A 20,666-nucleotide genomic window follows, 5' to 3' on the forward strand; every position below is an offset into this window, starting at 1 on the left:
TTATTTCTATTTATACATACCTTCCTTGAGGAGACAAGGAGATGCAAGAAGTGAGGCACTGATCTGCCTTTGGCAGACAGTTCCTGGTCATAGTGTGGCACAAAGGACAAGGTTTGTGTTCCTTGCCACAGCCCTGTGCCCGAAGGGAGATAACATTACTTCAGGAGAAGCAAACCAGAGAAGATTTATCATGTCACTCCTTCTGTATCCCGCCATCGGGCAGGCTCAGAGCAATAAGCAAAAGCTCTTGCAGAATTGAAGAAGTTGCAATGCTTTCACACACAGCAATGCTTTCCTCCTTGCTCCACCTGATAGGATTATTTTGTGTCACTTCATCCTCCCACAAACATCTCCCACAAGATGGGACTGTGCATGTTCATCCAAAACTGAACACCAGACTTTATGCTTGCTGCATCTTGTGAATATTCCTCCTTATGTAGTCCAAAGAGGAATCACTTTTGACGCAAATACTTTACTTGCTGTGTATAAAAAAAATCAATGTTTCTGGGACTGCCAGGTATAGGCTCTACACTTCCAAAAAGCTTCAGGAACATCTGTTGTCACCTGTGTGTGATCTTGTCTGTGATGGAACATTAGATATATAGAACTATTTGAAAAGGATCCTGCTTTCCTCACAGAAGCCATTTTTAACTGCCAAACTTAATAGACTCTCTACTTACTTTTACCTTTGTATAAACAAAGCTGGCCTCTGTTAAGCGATCAAGGAAATTGTGGAGGTTGGATCCTGGCCGGCTGAGAAACGTTCACCCAACTGCTCTCTCACTCCCCATCCTCAACAGGACAGGGAAAGAAAATAAGATTGAAAAGTTAATGAATAAAGGGAAAATCACTTACCAGCTACTCTCAATGGGGAAACCAGACTTGACTTGGAAAAAATTAATTTAATTTATTGCCAGTTAAAATAGAGTAGAATGGTGAAAAACAAAGACAAAAACTAAAGCTCCTTCCCCCTGAATCCTTATTTTTCCTAGATCAATGATGTATGTGTGAAAACTAAAGAATGGTTTGTTGAGTCTTTTGATGGAGTGGCATACCTGACAGTCTTATATGTAATAGAAGTGAAAGAAAAAGGAAGAAGCCAGAGCAAGGCAGGTGTTATACAAAACAAATAAATTATTAAAATAACAAGAAGTAAGGTAATATGAATGCTAAGAGTATACCTATATCAAATATAGAGGAAAAACAATGGGGGAAAATAAAATCTCATACATTTAGTGTACAGACTGCTGTGTTTGATATCAACTCTGCTGATAGTGTATATAAAGCTGCTATTTAACAAAACTAAAGAAGTAACTAGATGCATAATAATTAAATTACAATATTCGTAAAAGAAACAAAAAGTGCCTAAGAAAAAAAAATACCCAAACCCTACAATATTAATACAGTGCAGTAAATCCCAGGATCCCCCAACTACAATGAATTCAAGAGGGAAATTGAGGAGATTGGAAAATGTATTGTATTAGTGAAGGGTTCCCCTTCAGCTGAGGTTTAGCATGGAAATTTGAGGCTACACCCTGCCAGAATATAAGATAAAAATAAGACTGGTAGTAAAGGACAGGGGTTTTATACCATTTACAGAGGAACAATGAGCTTGTGTTACTATGAAAGTATACTTAGCCTAAAGAGTAGAGGACAGGTCATGTAAGAATTTGCTTCTACCTAAAGAGAAATTGATACATTCTTTGGTAAGCAATGTCATATGTATCCTTCAAAGAAATTGATTGTACAGATTTATCTAAACTGTTCCTGACTTTTAAAATTAGTAGGTACAAAGAGCTGACTAAATGGAATCAATCTTTACCTTGGAAAGACAGTGTGCTTTCTTCCTTTCTCCCTCCATTTGTCATGATTTTGCCATTATCACTGGTCATGTACCAAGACTGGAATGGGCAAGCATCCGACCATGCATCCTGGTTGGGTCAATGACCTGGGATAGCTGCCCAACCCACTGTGCTGTGTCAGCCTCCATGTGCTTCTGCTACCATTTTGTTTGTCCCCAGCTTTCTGGGGAAACATATCTGATGTTTGCTTGCCTCTGCTTCCTCTTATATCATCTGTCTGTGGTTCTTACCTGACTAAAAAGTGAAAATTTTTATTCTGTGTCTTCTCGTTTTTTCCTCTTGTTTTCCTTCGTCCTTTGTCCATCACTGCATAGGCAGCTTACACTCTGAACAGACCTAGTTCTTTCTATGAAAGTATTCTGATCAGTCCAGACAGGTGAATCTATGTCGGAAACAACACTTGAAACAGCCTAGAATGTCCAAAACTGTCATATGCACTCCCTTAGGACAGATGTACAAGATGTGTGTAGATCTGAGCACTGCTTGCAAACAACCTCATCTTGCCCCCCAGTTCCCTGTCACTGCCTACCTACCCTGCCTGCTCCAAGGTCTGGTGTTGTGCAAATGATATTTTTATTTCAGTACAGGTTACTCAGAAACAGAAGCTCAGCCAGAGGGGTCCGCTCTAAGTGAGTTGGCTTGTATAGCAAAGAGAGCCAGGCCTGCTATCTGTGTCTCTGTAGAAATGGTTTTGTTCCAGGTCTCAGGACAAACAGGTGCTTGCTGCTGGCACCCTGAAAGACAGCCTGTATAAAACATCACTGTATAAACTTACTGTCCTCTGCTTTTCTGCTAATCTCATTTCTGTGATGGGATATGCTGCAAAATGCTCTTGTGGAATCCCTGCTGGTCAGGACCTCATGTAGGAGAATAATATCCTGCATGTTCAGCATGTCCTCAGCTCAGAAATAAATATCAGACTAGATCTTTGCCTCACTGCTTTGACCCAGCTTTGGTGCATGACAAAATAGTTAAAATATTTAAAACATAATGTGAGCAAAGTTTAGAGGCCAGAGAAGAGTATGCATGCTTTTAAGAGTGTTGGAGCATACTGTTCTGAGAAGGAGGAGCCTATGAAGCCATGGATCAGTCCACAGTGTTTTAATGTTTGAGTTGTCTGAGAATTTCTGTGACCATTCTCAGTCTTGATTTGGAGTCTGACCTGTGGAACAGAGACCAGTTTTGCTACAGTGCAGTATTCAGCCGAAGGAAGAGGCCATTATTTTAGAAAAATGCTTTGAGTAGTTTGGCTGGAGAAACTTGTTTTGGTTTGTTTCTGTAGTTCTCTTGCAGATTGTTTTAAAACTTGTAGCCTAGGCCATTTTACATATGGTTTCCAGAGAAATTCTTCACTTTATGGACTCTGCCAATCTCTGCTGTATTTTTTTTTTCCTCATGACCTTTGGTGAACCAAGACTAGTCATGCAAGTTCAGATCTTCGGCTGAGCTCCAAGGGACATGTACTCTGACCTCAGAACCTAGATGGGAGAAAGGTCCTCCTCTGTGCAGGCATTCAGTGTTGACTGGTACTTGTCTTCTTGCTCTTTATGACTACCAGGGCCTGAAGGTCAGGTCAAAAAAGATGATAGATGAAAAATCTCCATCTGTCAAATCAGTTTTGCATTTTCTGTCAGGTGCTGGACATTAACAACTCAATACTAAGTTGCATATGCTGCAGTTGATACATGTTGCAAAAAGGGAGGCGATGTCAAGGACAGTAATTAATTTCTATTTAGGTTTACAGAGACTCATAGCATGGGTGTTGTGGCTGAGGAGCCCCACTGAACATGCATTGTGGGTGTGACTGTGTAAGTTGGTCTGAAGATGAGATAAGGCTTTCCAGATCAGACAGAGGCAAGTTGCTCCATTTCTGAAACCCTGCTGCAGTAATGCTGAAACACTTCCTGATAGGGCAGGGTAGGTGAGGTTACTGAAACCCTTTCTTTAGTGACATTGGAACTTGGTGAGTCATGCTATCCGTATCTGAAATGAATCCAGTGAAGATTTTGTACATCCTTGGCAAATTGGCCTTCAAATGGAACAAGTAAGGAGAGAGAGTCAGAAGGAGATGGAGTAGAGAATAGAAAAGGTAAAAAAGCTGTAAGAATGAGAGAGGGGGGAAATCACTCTAATAGGAAGAATAGTGAGATTAAAAATAAAGAAATGAAGGAAGGATTCATTAAGAAAAGAAAATCTTTGCCTTTAATGGTAAAAAGGAAATAGAGGAGAATGTTAAAAGATACCTTTAACTTTACCTTACCCTGTCAGGCTTTTTACAGTTAATTTTAAACCATTGGAGGTATGTTAGCACCTTAGAAGCTCTTCTTACAACAAAAAAGAGTCACAGATTTTAATTGCTTTTTGTCTTGCAGATCCACCAAGACTCACCCTGGCCCAGTTGTACATTTAAGTGACAGCCCAAGAGATGAAGGAAAAGTGAGTACAACTAATGGTATAAAATTTTGCAGCATTTCATAGCCTTTATTTGCCTTGCTACTCTTTCCTTTTGCTCACTCACTGATTTTATTATCTGCTTTCTTTCTAAGTTTGCAAGTCACTTTATTTTACTGTTCTTAAGGAAAAAATGATCTTTGTACAAATTTAATAAGTAAACATTTGTGATGCAGAAAACATACTGTACTTTGAAATGTATAGCCATCTAAATTGTTCCTGTTTACAAAAGATTGACTTTGTATAAGTAAGGTTTGACTAAAAACTGTATCATGACTTCAGTACTTGGATAAACACATGCTTATGAAGGCATTATAGTAAATTTTTATAAGATAGGAAATCTTTTCTTATATAAGGATTATCATGATAATAACCCATGTTTGGAACTTGCTGCTGTTTGCAATTCTAAATTCTGTTCATTATCCACAAGTGGAAACCAAACATATAGTTAGAACATTAGGGTTGTTACTGATACCACCAGGAGGCAGAGTTAGAGTTGGCTTTATTTGTATGGCAGCTTTTCAAAGATGAAATATGGTTGACAGAATTCTGGTTCTATTACAGCTTTTTTTTTTTTTTTGCTTTTTTTTTTTTTTTTTAATGTGTTTCTACTGATATTTGAGCATTTTGCCTGTATGGAAAGGGTATTTATCTCTCTCATTGGTCTTATCATTTTTAGTAATTGCATTTCAGTATGTATTTATAAAGTACTGCATCTTCCAAGTGGTCTGTCTGTTTGACAGCATGCCTCACGTAACAGCAAATAGTTGTTAGAAACTAGCAGCAGTTTAAATCTCTGATACTGATATAGGGGATACTATGCTGAAATTATGGGTACCTAGAAAAGCTCTGATGGCTACATCTGATTTTCATTTGCATCACTTGTCCTTGGACTTACCCATATTGCGTGGTGAGCTATGCACAAACAGTGCACTTGTGAACCAACCCTGTAACAAATTTGATGGCATCTCTAAGCCTTTCTGGAAGAATCACAATAGGTGAAGCAATTTAGAATACTATCAAATAAAGTAATTAAACATATTGAAGTGTAGTGTTGCAGCCTCAAACAAGAAGCCATCAAGAAATGTGGTTTATTTATCTCTGGCAAAATATCTGGTGAGAATAAAGGTTTATTGATGAGGCATCATTCTTGTTTGCTGGTCACAAGAGAAGCTGCTGCTGAGCTACCTAAAGCACATAGCGTAGGAAAAAAGGGTATTAAAAAAAAAAAGGTCTTGTCAGTGAAGGCTTTTTATAGGAATGCCATGCACTGTGTACAAACAGAAACCTAAAAATATTTTTCAGCAGAAAGGGAGAAGATGAAAAGGGCTCAGGCAAGAGAGTTAAAAGAGAACTGGCTTGGGAATACAAGTGTTTGTTGCTCAGAGGGCACACAGGAGACATCTGGGCATTGATGAAATACTAGCATTCAAAGAACAACAGCAAATTCAGACAAATGCCTATGAAAAACAAACATTGAAAATTTATGAGGAGAAGTAGTAGAAAACGTAAGGTATATTAAAACCATCTCAATGCATCTTTTTATATCATTGCTAGATTGAGAGTGGTGTAAAGAATGAATTAGTACTAACAAAATACTTACAGTTTTGCAGAATGTAGAATTGATAGTGTTTACAGGTAGATATCAGTAGAAGGTACACAGATGTAAGAGAAGATCCAAACATTAAATCAGTAGACAATTCTAAATTAAAAAAAAAAATCAACAGTGGAGAAATAAATTAAACTACATTCTTCAACTTAGTCTTGTTAAACTTTAGTTAAAGAATGCAGAATAAAACAACCATTATTCAGAGTGAGGAAAAAATGTGGAAAAAAGCAGCTCCTCAGACTTTTACTGTTCAACATGGTCATATATAGCCTAGAAAATAGAGTAAGCAATGATGTCACCTGGTTTGTTGGACTTTAGGAGGCTGAGAAACTCAGCAGTAAAATAGCACGTTAAATACTGTCTTTTTAAGTATATTCAGTGTAAATGATGACAAGTGATACATGTAGGGCAAAATATTTCTGACTTTACATATAAAACAATGGGTGTGAGCTGATGATTCCTGTTTGGTATCAAGAGCTTTGAGTGATGATTAATAGTTCAGTGGAAATGCAAGTCATCTCAATGCTCAGTAGTGAACAATAAAGAAAATCAAAATTAGGCATTATGCAGAGAAGAATAGAGAACAAAACAAAGCTATTAAAGAAATGCATTGTTGACCTGCCTGCTGATTACTGAGTATAATACTTGTCCTTCTGTGTCTAAAATGAACATAATGCTGAAAGAAATTCAGAGAAGGGACTGGGTTTTCTATATGAGAGGCAACTCAGTGAGACAGGAAAATTCACTATGGAAAAGACCTAACTGATTCCAAGTTTGAAAATCACAGTTGATATTAAGAGGATGGAAACAGCTCAGTGTCTTTCAATACAAAAACTAAAACGATACCAAATAAAACTGTCTGGTCAGATTCCAAACAAGCCAATTAAGTACTTCTTCAAATGTGCAATGGGTAGAATCTATGAAACTTTTTCCAAGTACTATTGTGTGTGCTGAAAATGTACTGATCACAAGGAAGAAAAAGTTAACACAAAAGAAATCCATGTGAGGGTAACTGATGAGATTTGCTGAATTCTCCTAAAAGGTTCTTAAAGATGAGGTTAAACAGAGCCATGTATAGTTGAGGAGGTGGCTATACTTGAATGAGAAAATAATTTAGACAGAGAGAATATGTGAGAGTGTTACCAATATTTTTCTTCCTCCCATATTATTTGGCATTTGCTCTTGGCCATTTCAGTACAAGATGCTGTCATAGGTAGACTTCTATTTAATTTAGCAGAGTTATTCTTAGATAAAAGAGCTGTTTGATGATAGTTCCACATACTTTGCTAAACTCCACAGCTCAAAGCTAACCAAAGACAAACAAAATGTATTGGTGGCAGAAATCAGACTCCACATGTCACATCATGATGGGCAGCAGATAGAAGTGTTCTTTGCATATGTTTCAGGAATTAAATAGTAGGTACAAACCAGTCATAATCATTACTCAAAATGCAGATGTTCCTGTACTCTACAAGAGTACTACTCTACAAGTACTTTGCCAAGAGTGTAGTGGTATAGCCTTCTCTGGGATTGTTTACATACCTGGGACTGTTTTGTTGAAATAAATATTTCTCATATGGACGCTGAGAAGTTTAGAGTCCTAAAACATAGTCAGGCCTTTCAAAATCTAGGACAATCATAAGAGCTCTATTTAAAAGACAGGGAAGTTTATGCACTGGCAGTATCTTCACCTTTTTCATTAAGATCCTTTGAATTCCTAAATGTTCCAGTTTATTTCATGGACTGGTGATGGGGTTCCTTGTACCAAAAGAGTGAATGCAACTCAAGACAACTTCTGCCATTCAGAACTTTTCCAGAGTGGCCTCCAGGCAAACTATCCAGGCAGGCTTTGGAGACAAGTCTCTTTTATGAATCTAAAAAGCTATGGCTGGAAGACAAACATCAAAGAGAATTTAGGCATTTAATGTGTCACTGAAGAACAATTTGGGGACCAAGTGATTAAGTTCATGAAATATAACTGTGTCTGCCAAATCAATTAATAAGTGTACATTAGGGACAGACTGGAGTGCACAGACATTTATAAGTGGCAGATCTGTTGCAAACATGATTTTTCTTGCTGACAAAGGAAAAGACATTAACTGCAACGATCTGCAATTTCCCAGCAAACAGAGAAGGCTTAATAGGAAAAGGTTTAATGTTATTTACAATTAGCTGGTGGGCTAAACTTCCTATCTCTGAGTCTGAGTTCTGAGATCTAATAATACCTAAAACAACAAGCCTGTTTGTCAGGCTTGTTGTTTGTTTGGGATTTTTTCTCCAGCTTTGTGTTACCAGGACAAGGAAGGGGCTTGCTGTCATGTACCAGAATGTAATTAGTTGACTGTAAAAAAGAAATTTCCTCCCATCATCAAAAGCATTTGATGAATAATTTAAGTCAAATTGTGAAACACTCCACTAAACAAGGAGGATCTTGCCAGGATTTTCTCTCCAAATTCTGTCCAATGTTCTGCTTTTTTTGTAACCTAATTAAGTGTGAGTAATTAAATGAGGTGCCACAAAAGGCAAGATAAATCCTTGGAGTTTTTTCCATCCTTGACTCTTTTTACAGATACTGCTTTACTTTTTCTGGGTTTTCCTCTCCAACTCTATTTATAGATATTTTGCTTTTTACTTTTATTACAGAAATAGAGCTTGTCTTATAGATGTCCCAAGTGATCATTATGACTGAGAGGAGTGGGAATGTTTCAGTTTCCTATGGTTCAGACAGATCAGAATCCAGAGCATCCCAAATATCCTGGCAATGAGACTAATCCCATTCACCCAAGCTGGAATTGTGACTTCAGTGCTGTACCACAGTGTTAGTACTAAAGCAGCATGATTACTGTCTGAACAAATAGAGAGATTCCTGGATATGCAGCAAAACTCTTTGCCTTTCAGTTTCTTCCCTGAAATCACACTTTATAACTTGCAATTCTTTAGTGCAGTTGTGCATTAAGCATTTCAGCAATAGTTCAGGTGAAATGCTGCCTCTAATAAAAGGTATTTAACCTTTTAGTAATTACCTGGAGCATGATATCTTTGCAAAAGAGAGGGGTAAAAATCAAAAGAGAAGCCTGCTTCCCCAGGGAAGAAAGGCTTATTAAGAAACAGGGGGTCACATACTACATGCTTTTAAATTCCTTCACTTTTCTGAATATATTTGTACAAAAGCTGAGGTGAAAAGAATATTGGTAGATACAAACTGAACATGACTGGTTTAGTACCCAGCTGTAATGCACATGTGTAAGTGCTTGTTGTGATGACAGTAAGATGGGCACTCAGACTCCGTAAATTACTAAAATACTCTTTATTGGAGTGAATACAAAAAGGAGGGTGGGAACCCCAAACTGTGTAGGATTGGATAAACCTCCAATAACGGCATGGCACCATCCTCTGTGAAGAGGCTCTTGCCAGCATTTTGGTCTTTGGAGATCCCAAAATATTTTTTTTTTTTAAAGTGTCATATCCATTCTTACTGTCAAACAAAAGGATGTTGACATGACACATACATTAAGATAAAGGCACAAAGGTGCTGTCCTTACCTTTATCAAGTGGGAGAGGCCTATAAGGTCCTTTATAATGAGCAGCTAAGTTTACCCTGTGGCCAAGGAATATGCGCAGCACAATGCAGGTTTGGAAGCCAAGTGCTGTGTGCAGCACAACACAGCACAGACCTGCACCTACTCAAGTGTACTGCTGTGAGCATCACTAACTCCTGGATATACAAATAGCTTCCATTTGGGATTGCTATACCAACAGTGCAAGCAGCTGCAGTAAGAACCTCCTTTGTTCATTCTCTCAATGGCAGCCTATTATCCCAGAATACCATATGGCATCCTGACACAGGAGCTATCCAGTTAGCTGCATGCTTCCTGACTCTGACACAAAAATCCCATGTGGAGCCATCCAGAGAAAAAAGGCTAAATATTCTGGAATTTTTCCAGGACAGTTTGAATTTTTTTCAGGAGAATGATTCTTCAGGAGCATAAGTAGTTATTGTTTATATTCAGGTATTAAATATTTTAACTATAAATTGTTTCCAGATTAGCTAGAAGATTCCACAAAAGGAATGTTCTCTTGTCAAGAAAAAGAAACAAATCCAGTAGATCTGAGAGTATTCTTAAGCTCTTTTGTAGCAGTATTGATGTATCAGTTATACTTAACTTGGAAAGAAAGTGGTGTTTTGTTTAGCAGCCCAGACAAATTTCATTTTTAGGACTCATGCAAGCTACTAAAGTGAGTGATAGCAAAGATGGTGTTAAGGTTTCTCCAGCTAAGAGATTATCTTGTCATTATTCTTCATAAATTCTTTATATAGATACTGTAAATCCTTGCCTGCATTCTGTGATATGTCTGTTTACAGATGATGAATAACTGCAATTATCATTGCCAGTTGTATGAAATATTCTGTCACAGAAATGTGAGTATGCCAGTTTAGCCATTTTCTGTCTTCATGTCCAGAACAGATTCTTAAGAAGACAGATTCTATGGGAAACAGTTTCCAAGACACCTAAATAAGCTAGACATCATATTGTCCATAAGATTTGAAATGTGTTCAAATGAAGAGTAACTCTACAGTACCAAATAAATATTTCACTTCTTTTGGGTGTAGACAAGGAGAAATTATTTTGTTAATTCTTACTTTTCTCCTGACTATTGTTTTTCTTCTCTTTCATCTTTTCAGTATCTTTGCTGTTACTTCTCTTGTGTGCATGATTATATGAAGTCCCAGTTCTATAAGAAGTAAAAATTGACATCAGTTAATTTATTTTTAATCATTAGGAAAGCAAGCAATTTGTTCTCTGCTGGAGGAGTTCTTCAGAATGTTTTAATGCAATAGCAAATATAAATAAAAGGAATATAAGTAACTGAATGAAAGTTTAATCTGGTGACTCTCTCAGTTTGAAGTTATTTAGGTGGTATCTTAGGTGTCAAACATTTTTTTCTCCAACAAGATGCAGGGAAGGTAAGAGCTGGTAGGAACATGCTACAGTCTTTGGTTTTCAGCAGATATGCAGTTAAGAAGATTGTACAGTTGCATAATCATCCAGGTGGAAAAAATGGTGTATAAAGCCCTTTTTTTCCCGTGTCAGATCTTAAATGGCCAGCAATGTGAAGTAATTTATACTGAAAGATAAGTTGAACGAAGGTATTATGTGTAATACCTTGTGTAATGTGCAAATTACAATCTTGCACATGGCTTTGTTATTTCTTTTTGTATTAGTCAATATTTATATGTACCTTTTGAATCAGAAAATGTAACTGTGTTTTCTGTCCCTGCTCCAGCTGTTGATAGGCTATGAAAATGGGACCATCGTGTTCTGGGACCTGCGATCTAAAAGAGCCGATCTGAGAGCTTATTATGATGAGGTAGGCAATTTCCATTAACTCGGCAAAGGCATTATTCAGCGGTTTGCCATATGTCTTACCAAGCAGGTGGGTGTTTATCTAAAGGCATTGCTGGTTCTGGAAGTACTGTCTGTGCTATGCTTTTGGGCAAATTACTTACAATAGAAATCAAAGTCTGAATCTCTAGTTCTGATGATTTAGGCTTTCATGAGTGTACTGTGACACAGAATGTCCTCCCCTTGATTCTGACAAGTTCATCAACTTCTCTGTGGGGATGCTCAGTTGAACAGTCTAGCAATGAGCTGACCTGAGATACAGCTACAATAGCAATTACATTGTAATCTCTACTGGGTATATCTAGAACATTCATTATATTGGAAGACAAATTGCCTTGTACAGCTGTTGATATTGCCTAGTACTTAAGATCTGATTAAACAGTTTTCAAAATTATATTGTCATAGTTATCACACAGTTGTCTCTTGTCATTTGTAAGCAGCCATTGTTAACCATAGATGCAGTTCTTGTATCAATAATCAAGCTGCTTGAGAAATAGATATACTCCTAGTTATTATGATTTTAGCACTAGCCCTAGGAAAAAAATATTCTTTGTTCTGCCAATCCTCTAAAGTTCACCACAGATGAACATGAATGCAGCTGTAGCTGAAAATAGAAAAGGACGTTTTCTTTAAAGTGATCCTAGCAGTAATTGGTTTCCTGTAGTTCTCTTTCCTTCTCCATCTTGTCACTTTGCTATGTATGAGTGTATACACATTTATTTCCCCTCTAAAAAGCAATCTGAATACAGGTGGATCCTGCATTCTTTCAGACCTGCTGTCAGAGACACATTAAAGCTACTCTGAGCTTCAAGTTAAATTTCTGAGCGTCAACATAGCAAATGTTTCAAAGGACAAGTTTGAGCAGGCCAGCACTTAAACCTCAAGACATGCCCACTGAATTGTCTCTCAGCGACAGTCGGCTTGTGCAAACACTTGTGAAATTGCACCCCTTCTGTTACTTAAGGCTGAACAACTTCTTCCTTTTACAGGTCTCCTCAGGAAGGGTGGGGGTGGGGATACCTGTTCACTCACTGTCCTGTCTTGTACTCAGAATGAAACTACATGAAGCAGGATCTTCTTAATGCTGATTCCTTTTTTTTTTTTTTTTTCATTTTGAGACAGAATGGATGGATGTTGAAAATTCCTCATACAATTTAGATGTTCCACATTTTTCAGTACTGTTCTCAGGAACTTCTTTTTGCCTTTTAGTCAGTCCCATGGTTTCCTCCTCCATGGTTATTTACTGTGTCATTACTCCGCTTTGTTGAACTTCTGCTAGCTTGTTATATACTGAAATAATTGCAAGATTCTTATTTTGTTTTTAAAGTATTGTGTGACTAACCATTTTACTTTATTCCCAACTTTCAGGCTCCATGTTTATAATGTTCCAGACCTGCTAGAATTCCCTTAAGGAAGCCACAACCCTTAGGGAGCCACTAAAAAGGGTTCCTTTTTAAATCCTGGGTTACATAGGTTCTGTGAGTCAAAAATTACTAGTTTGGCATGTGCTACTTGGTATTTAGCAGCAAGACAAATTATCAAGCCTAAGCCTCATCTTATGGGTTGACCACCAAAGATCACAGTCCAGAAGTCATTGTTCCTGCTCCCCTTCACTGTGCTATCCGGACTGATGGAATGCCTCTGTGCCCCACGATGTCTGACCAATCTCTCAGTATTTTTCTGGGACTGGGCCAGAACAGTTCCAGTTGCAGGGTATCTGTGAAGTCTCAGATAAATTCCAGTAAGTGTTCTGTATCTTGATTAAGTACCAAAGTGCCTCTTTGTATGAGTTCTGATTTAAATTAATTCACCCTCACTTTTCTTACTATCATCATGATTTTCATCTTCTCAATGGTGATATACATGAGACATTGAGGCCCTTCCAATCAATGCTCCTACACAATGTCTTCTATAAAATGTTTTCCTTACAAACTCTTTTATAATTTCCTGCAAAAGTTTATTTCCATCAATTGGTATAAAAAAACAGCACATAAGACAGATCTTTCAAAAGGTTCTCAAGTTGTTAATGATAGTTGGCAAACCCAAAATCCAGCCATCTTCTTGTGCAGGCTTTAGAAGTTTGTGTCAAACCCCATTCAGAGTTGTCTGAAGCAGTTATCATCTTTCGCTGGAACACATCCCCAAAACGAAGATGCAGAGCTCTAAGAGGCATTTGACAAATGACAACTCCCTACCTTTGTCTAGCACCATGCCACTATGGAAATATCAAATTGCATGTGGCCCTTGCTGTAATAGTCCTGCAGTACTCCGAACACAATTTCTTAGCATTCAAACAGTAAGATGAGACAAGCATTTTTCATGTCTCCAAAATATGGTTAAAAGTGGTACTAAAGACCCTCTGTGGAGATTTGTGGTTGGGAAGGAACTGAAATGGTGTTTGGCACGCTTAATTTTACCACATCCTGAGTGTGAGAGAAGATGGAATGTGTATGCAACCACTGTAGGTATTGCAAAAGGAGAAACATACCTAATCTGGAGTGAGATGCTTTATGTGCATACACTGTGTGAACGTTCTCATGAGCCACCCACCATGAGGAACTAAGCAAATAGCTTCTCTTTTTGTGCGTGGATGCTGAAGAAGTGGATCTGAATGCTAGACATAATCTAGGAAGGAAAATTAGGTATTTGTTCAGGACCATCTTTCAGAATTACTCGTGACTTGCAGCTGATACCTCCAAAAGCATTTCTGTTTTTCTTGCCCATTTTGTGGCAAGGTCTAACAGGTCAGTTTGAGTTGCTGCTATGCCAGCTGTCTGTGCCAGGATCATCCCACCTCAGCTCCCCTCCACAGGAGGTTGGTGCTGGCAGGTGGCACCTGGTCACAGAGAAGCAGATTAACAAGCAGCTCGGTATGTTTTATAGCTAGTTATTTGCTCCTGCTCCGACACAGTTAGTGACTGTAACCATGTGAAATGTTTCTAAGGGTGACAGTACATCAAAACCAGATTCAAATTTGGCATGATAGCAAGCATGAATGAGCTCATGTCAGAATTAATTTGCATGAAGATAGACATGCTTTCAGTGTAAGTGAAGCAATGCTCCCCACAGAACTAAGATTATTTTACCCGAGGGGAACAACACTGGACTCTGCATGAACTATCTTTCTGTGTTGTCTCTGGTTACTTCAGCTATAGTTTGGTTCCTTCTGGTTATTTAAGAGGAATTGTGTACCAACTCCCTCTCTGAAAGGCAGAAGTTTGGGTGATACCCATTATGTCACCAAAAAAATAAATATATAGAGTTCAATTTTTTTCAGCTCTGTTTTTTGTGTCCTTTTTTGGCACAACTGTTTTAGTAGTGTGTTAATCAAGCATTCATATAGAAGGTATGTAGGATTCCTGTTAAAACATCTGGGTCATCTTGATGCAAATTCATTTGTGGCTCTGCTGTCCAGCCCCAGGAGCTGAGTAAAGCTTTGGTAAAGGGTCATGGCCCTTCAGTTGATTTCTTCTGATAATCTCTCCAGACCATGAGCTGTAACCAACCATAACAATCCATATAATGATTAGAAGAGGAAAACCAACAGGGAGTTTTAAATAGCAACCAGTAGCACTTAAACAAAATTAATATGAACAGCTGCAATGCCTACTTATGAATATCCAGCCATGATGTTGTCATTTGAATAAATCAGATAAATGTCTATATGCAGTTTTAAGTGCATGCAGGCCTTAGGATTTCCTAGGTTGAAAAAAAAAACCTGGAAATTTATTAAGCTGCATTCAAAAATCTCTCAAAAAATTCAAAGATCTCTTTTATCTATAGTTACATAAAATTATATTGTGTTTTTTGCTATTTAGCAGTGAAGGGAAGGGACTTGGATTCTGGGAAGAATTCTGTGACTTTGTGCTTCTGTGAGGAGTGTGTGAGGAACTGTGGTATAGAATGAATGTTTTGTCAGAATATGGTTTTTGTTAGTTTCCAGCACATACTAGTGAAATTAAAGGACTTATGCCATTATCCTTTCCTATAGTTTGATGTAACAATGGATATTTTCAGTCAGTTCCACTAATTATGCACAAAATACTAAGAATGGTATATGTAACATTCATCATGTGGTACTTGTATGCACAAAGGAGTGTAATATTCCTCTTCTCTGATGTATTATCTATACCAAAATTATCTTACATCATTGTTTTGGTAATTTTCTATATCAGTGAAACAGCCCGGGTTTTTTAGTATTTTGGTTTTGACATTAAACATTCCAGATTTTTGTGGACTTACTCTGCAGCTTAAGTATGTGAGAGTACATGTGGAAATTATCTAAGAAATGTGTTTTTCTTCCTCTGGGGAAGACTGTCTGTGTTGTATGTTACCTGTAAAGATTTTAACACCAAATTACCTGTAAATTTACCAGATTAAATACTTTGAAGGAAAGCTATCGGACATATTACAACTGCATTAATGGCCCTTGTTCTTACACTTTTATCTTAATACCCTTTTCCTTCAATTTTGGCCTGATTCAATACAGGCATTCTTACATTTCTGTGTTACATTAGCCTTTATGATGAAATGTGGATTATAGCCATCTGTGGCTAACAAGTGATGGTAATGGACTTCAGACAAACAGGAACCATCCAATTGTTGATATACCATTAGAACAATATAATCTGAAGTCATACATGAAACCATCATTATTGTAAACACTGTATTCCATTCCAGTCTCAAATTCTTCTTTCCTTTCTGTAGGCTATTCATTCTGTTGCTTGGCATCATGAAGGGAAACAGTTCATGTGCAGTCACTCTGATGGCAGCTTGACCCTATGGAATCTGAAAAGCCCCAACAGACCATTCCAGACCACAATTCCGCATGGTAATTCTGATAGTTTAAATGTGTAACTAAGAAGCAATACAGTCTTCTCAATGCTGCTTGCTAATATGTATGTTTCTTTAATTTTTCCTTGTAGCCCAGATGTTGCTTCTTGCATAAATATTTTGATCTGCAAAGTAGCTGCAAATTATTGTAAAATCAGTAACTTAAATCAAACTTTTTTTTGTAATTGGGGTCATAAATACCTCTTTCTAATTTATATTATTCTAATGTCTTATCCAATTCCTTTTAAGAGTCTACTGCTGGTCTGTGAGACTCTCAGGCTCTTTCTTTCTTTTATAGTTTGTATTTTATGTGCAATTTTCACAACAAATTAATGTGTTTTGTACAAGGTAGTGTGGTGTTTGTCATGGGAATGGTACAAGGCTTCCCAAAGAACTGCAATGAAGAATTTAAAGGACCCATAGTAAGAGATAGTTTTATATGTAGGACTTTACATAAAATTGTTTCCTACAAATTAGGTTGAAAAGGACTGACACCATTGCAAATGTATACATTTACGTTTACTTTACTGAGAAATCTGACTGGGTAGAGAAGGAGGAAGGAGAAGAAGTCAAGATCTAAGTACCCCCAAAAGGATTTAGCATTTTCTTAATTTAGTTCTGGTTTATCATTTTTAGTAATAGAATTCTACAATGTCAGAAGGGAACTCTCAGCTAGTCAGATGGCCAGATCAAAACAGGCCTGATTTGATGGGTAAACTCAGGACATCAGGCACTTGAACACTTCCAGCAAAAAATTGCACAACCTCTTTGGGCAATATCTTTTGGTATTTAATGACCCATGTGGCACATTTTTTTTTTTTTTTAATATCTAACCAGAATTTTCCATGCCACAACTTATGTCCTTTATCTCCCATCACAGCACTGTTTACCTCTGAGAAAAGTCTTTATCCATCTACACTGTATTCTCCAGTCAGGCTGTTGTCAAAAGCCAACATAGGCTTTCCAAAGCAAGAAACCCAAAATTGCTATTTGTTCAGTTTGCAAGTGACTTTTCTCTGATTGGAAAAAAGTACTGAGCCATAATTAACCAAGAATTAATGAATTTCAGTAGTATGCTTCATTTAATTTTATCACTTAACTAGTTATACACCAAAGCAGGTAATGTTTTGTCAACAACAGGAATTAAATCAATCTAATGGCTTAGGAAAAATTAAGCTGTTATGGTCATTCAGAAAAAAAGGCACCTAATTAGTCTGATTCACTCATTATTAGTTAAGTTTCATACTCAGGAATCTGCATGGTTTATAGATGTCTTTGAAGTGTGTTCTGTAGTCCTTTAGATGTATGTGGCAGTAAAAACACAAAGACATAATAAATGTAATTAATTTAGACAAATGTGTATTTTATGGAAATAGGAGCTGATGCTTTTAATCTTTTTTAGCTTTAAAGTTCCTCTTTTTGTTTCTTATACAGATCTTTCAATGTATATGTTTTAGTTTGAACATTCAATTTCATGTTTTAATAGTTTTCATATTCTTTCTTTCCTTAGGAAAAGTCCAAAGAGATGGAAAAAAACCTGAATCTTGTAAACCAATTCTTAAAGTAGAGTACAAGACCTGTAAAAACAGGTTTGTTTTTAATTCTATAATTAACTCAATATTACATTCCCAAATTTAAGTTCTTTTAGAATCTTTTCCTGCTTTCTTTTTACAGATCTATTTATTATTATTTACAGATACTAAAGCCGTAATGTAAACTTTTATGTACCATGTAGACTTACACTTGTTTTTTTTAATATAGTGAACCATTTGTGATATTTTCTGGTGGATTGTCCTATGATAAGCCTTGTCGAAGACCAAGCTTAACAATCATGCATGGGAAAGCAATTACAGTTCTTGAAATGGATCATCCTATAGTTGATTTTTTAACTCTTTGTGAAACCCCATATCCAAATGGTGAGTCTATTAGGAAAAATACAATTATGGAATCTATAAACAAACTGATCTTTCCTCATACATTAATCCCATTCCATGGACTTCCATCCTCATGTTTGTCTTCATTTCAGGAAAACTACATAAGTGAAAGTACCTGGAACTTGTTTGCATTCTAAATGTAGGAAGCAAGTAGTGAGTGGACAATAAAGCATGCATTAATCTCCACTTATAGGATTGAAACCCATGGGCTACTGTGAGAATACATTGCTATTAATCAAAGATAGGTGCTTTTATTTCCGAAATTTTTCATCATTCACAGCTTGCTAAATTATGAAAATTTAACTATCACTTACCTGCAAAAAAAGTTCTTACACTTCAGCATGAAATGAGCTGTTAAAAAGTGTTATATTTGCTGCATACTGTGGGGCTGCCAAGTTCTGAAATATGTTGTCAGAAAGTTCCAGAAAGTAAATAAAGAAAAGATCTAAGTCAGAAAGGAACTAACTTTAGTATTCTCAGCTCTCAAGCAGAAAAGTTAAATAAATCTTATACATAGGTAAACCAAATATACATTGAAAACACTTAGTAAAGATAAAGTGTATATGTACTTCAATATCATGCAAAAATTTAATTTTCTGTATTCAGGGTTGCTTTGGGCCTTCATTTAACTGTGTCAAATACTTCCCAGTACTTAGGTTTTTAGCATCTTCCCCTGCTCACAGACCAATATTTAAACATTTTTGCTTAACTTGTGTTATTCATAGCCAAGTATAAAAAGAGGCAACAAATAATGTGCATTCATAGCAGGACTGAAAGGAAGATGAATCAGTTGCTCTCATTTACTCTTCCTTTTGGCATCACCCATCTGAACAGTTTATTCTGAGCTTGCACGTGCTGGAATGATTTGCTGCTGTTGAAAAGAAAGTCATAATTTCACATTTTATTTTTTTATAAAAAATGTAAATGATAAAAAGTATGTAAATGAATATACTCTATGCATCAAGGGAAGCATTTATTTGTCGTCTTAATTCTTTAGTTTTGATAAATAAAAAGAGACTTATATAAAAAAACCAAAGCATATAATCCCCTAAAGAGTGTGTGGGAGGAAGGGGCATGTTATTACCTGAATTGAAAACAGCAGACTTACAGGATTCCTAGGGAATATTCTCCTTTAATCATCTAAGAAATGGGGACATTGTGTATCATGAAGTGTCCTGCACAATCTGTTTCTGCAGAGCAGTTGTACACAGTAGAAGTATTACTTTTGGACAGCAAAAATACTTTTTCTGTATAACAATTGGATTCAATAATGCAATGATGCACATAACTTATTCATATTCTACTTCTTTACTTTCAACATAGCATCATGCTGGCAGGCTATAATACTCCAATTCTTCTTCTGCTTTGTATGTTTGTCAACAGTACTGTCCAAAAGTAATTTCCTACTTCCTCTCTGGCCCTAGTTTCCAGCTCTGTCTGGTTTGTGCATATGTCAAGGGTTTATACCTCAAAGCTTTTAATATACTGTGAAAGTTTAAAGAACATAAATATTGCTTGCTTGCTTAAAATGGCTGGTAGGAGAACTCCGTGTCTTTTATACTTGATCCCTTGCTTACAGAATTTCAAGAACCCTATGCTGTAGTTGTGCTTTTGGAAAAAGATCTCATTGTCGTTGACCTGACACAAAGCAAGTAAGTATAAAGTTTTATGTGAAGTTATATGTGTGTTTAACTGTCCAGTAAATTACCATAAAATTTAAAATCATTTAACTGTCCAAAATCCTTAATTCTTGGAAATAACTCCTGCTAAATATTTACTTCTACTTTTAAGAGCTAAGTTCATGTCATGAACAGGAATTTAGGATAATATTTGTTCTTAAACTTTGGAATTAATTTAAATCTGCAGTCCCTTCAGCACAGCCCTCAAACATTCATTCAAGATCAAAGTTAACTAATATTTAAACACATATGTAATTTGGAAATAAGATTCAACAACTACTTTTATGCATGTCTAGCCTCCATATCTTAATAAATAATGGCATTGCTTTCTATGGATTTACATAATTACTTCATCCAGTTGCTGGTTTAAATGACAAATAGCTCTTTCCTATCAGAATCAATGTTCCTGTCAAAGTGGAGCTTTACATCATGTAAAGCATAATCCAATGACTTATTTTGTTCTGCCTCCAACACTACCAGTAATGGACATCCACGTTCACACTGGTGTAACAAGGAACAGATTTTGCTGTCAATGTATTGAAAATGTTAAGTGAATCTTATTCAGATCTCGCTTACTTTAAAGAATAATTCAGATAATCTCAGATAATCTTCAATTATGTCTATAAAATATAACTGAAATCAGAACCCAGTTTCCTATGTTTTTCAATTGTGAATAACATTGTCTAATGTGCAAAAAGTGAGGTTTCCTCCTTATCAGGCTGTTCAAATTGATGGAAGTGAGAAATAAACTGGAATCTACTCATCTGTTATTGCAATTTTTCATTGTATAATCAGAAGTCTACCAACTCAACAAGCTAAGATGTTCAATATAAAATCCACAATTGTAAAAGTAGTTTGCAGTTCATAGTATATATCAGATCCATGAACCTGAA

General features: G+C 36.6%; 1 protein-coding gene across 9 annotated transcripts in view; it reads left to right on the forward strand.

The window, feature by feature from the left end:
- The window catches only part of STXBP5L (syntaxin binding protein 5L), a 181,651-nt gene that overhangs the window by 93,256 nt on the left and 67,729 nt on the right, over positions 1 to 20,666 (forward strand). For all 9 annotated transcript variants that reach the window (XM_021549139.4, XM_085572371.1, XM_021549141.4 and 6 more), the window contains exons 6-11: positions 4,235 to 4,298; positions 11,209 to 11,292; positions 16,035 to 16,158; positions 17,671 to 17,749; positions 17,922 to 18,076; positions 19,674 to 19,746. In XM_021549139.4, coding sequence (XP_021404814.2) covers positions 4,235 to 4,298; positions 11,209 to 11,292; positions 16,035 to 16,158; positions 17,671 to 17,749; positions 17,922 to 18,076; positions 19,674 to 19,746 — 579 coding nt within the window. The remainder of the gene's footprint in view (positions 1 to 4,234; positions 4,299 to 11,208; positions 11,293 to 16,034; positions 16,159 to 17,670; positions 17,750 to 17,921; positions 18,077 to 19,673; positions 19,747 to 20,666) is intronic.

The sequence above is a fragment of the Lonchura striata genome, chromosome 1 (genome assembly GCF_050655825.1).
Source record: "Lonchura striata isolate lonStrDom1 chromosome 1, ASM5065582v1, whole genome shotgun sequence".
Classification (NCBI taxonomy): domain Eukaryota; kingdom Metazoa; phylum Chordata; class Aves; order Passeriformes; family Estrildidae; genus Lonchura; species Lonchura striata.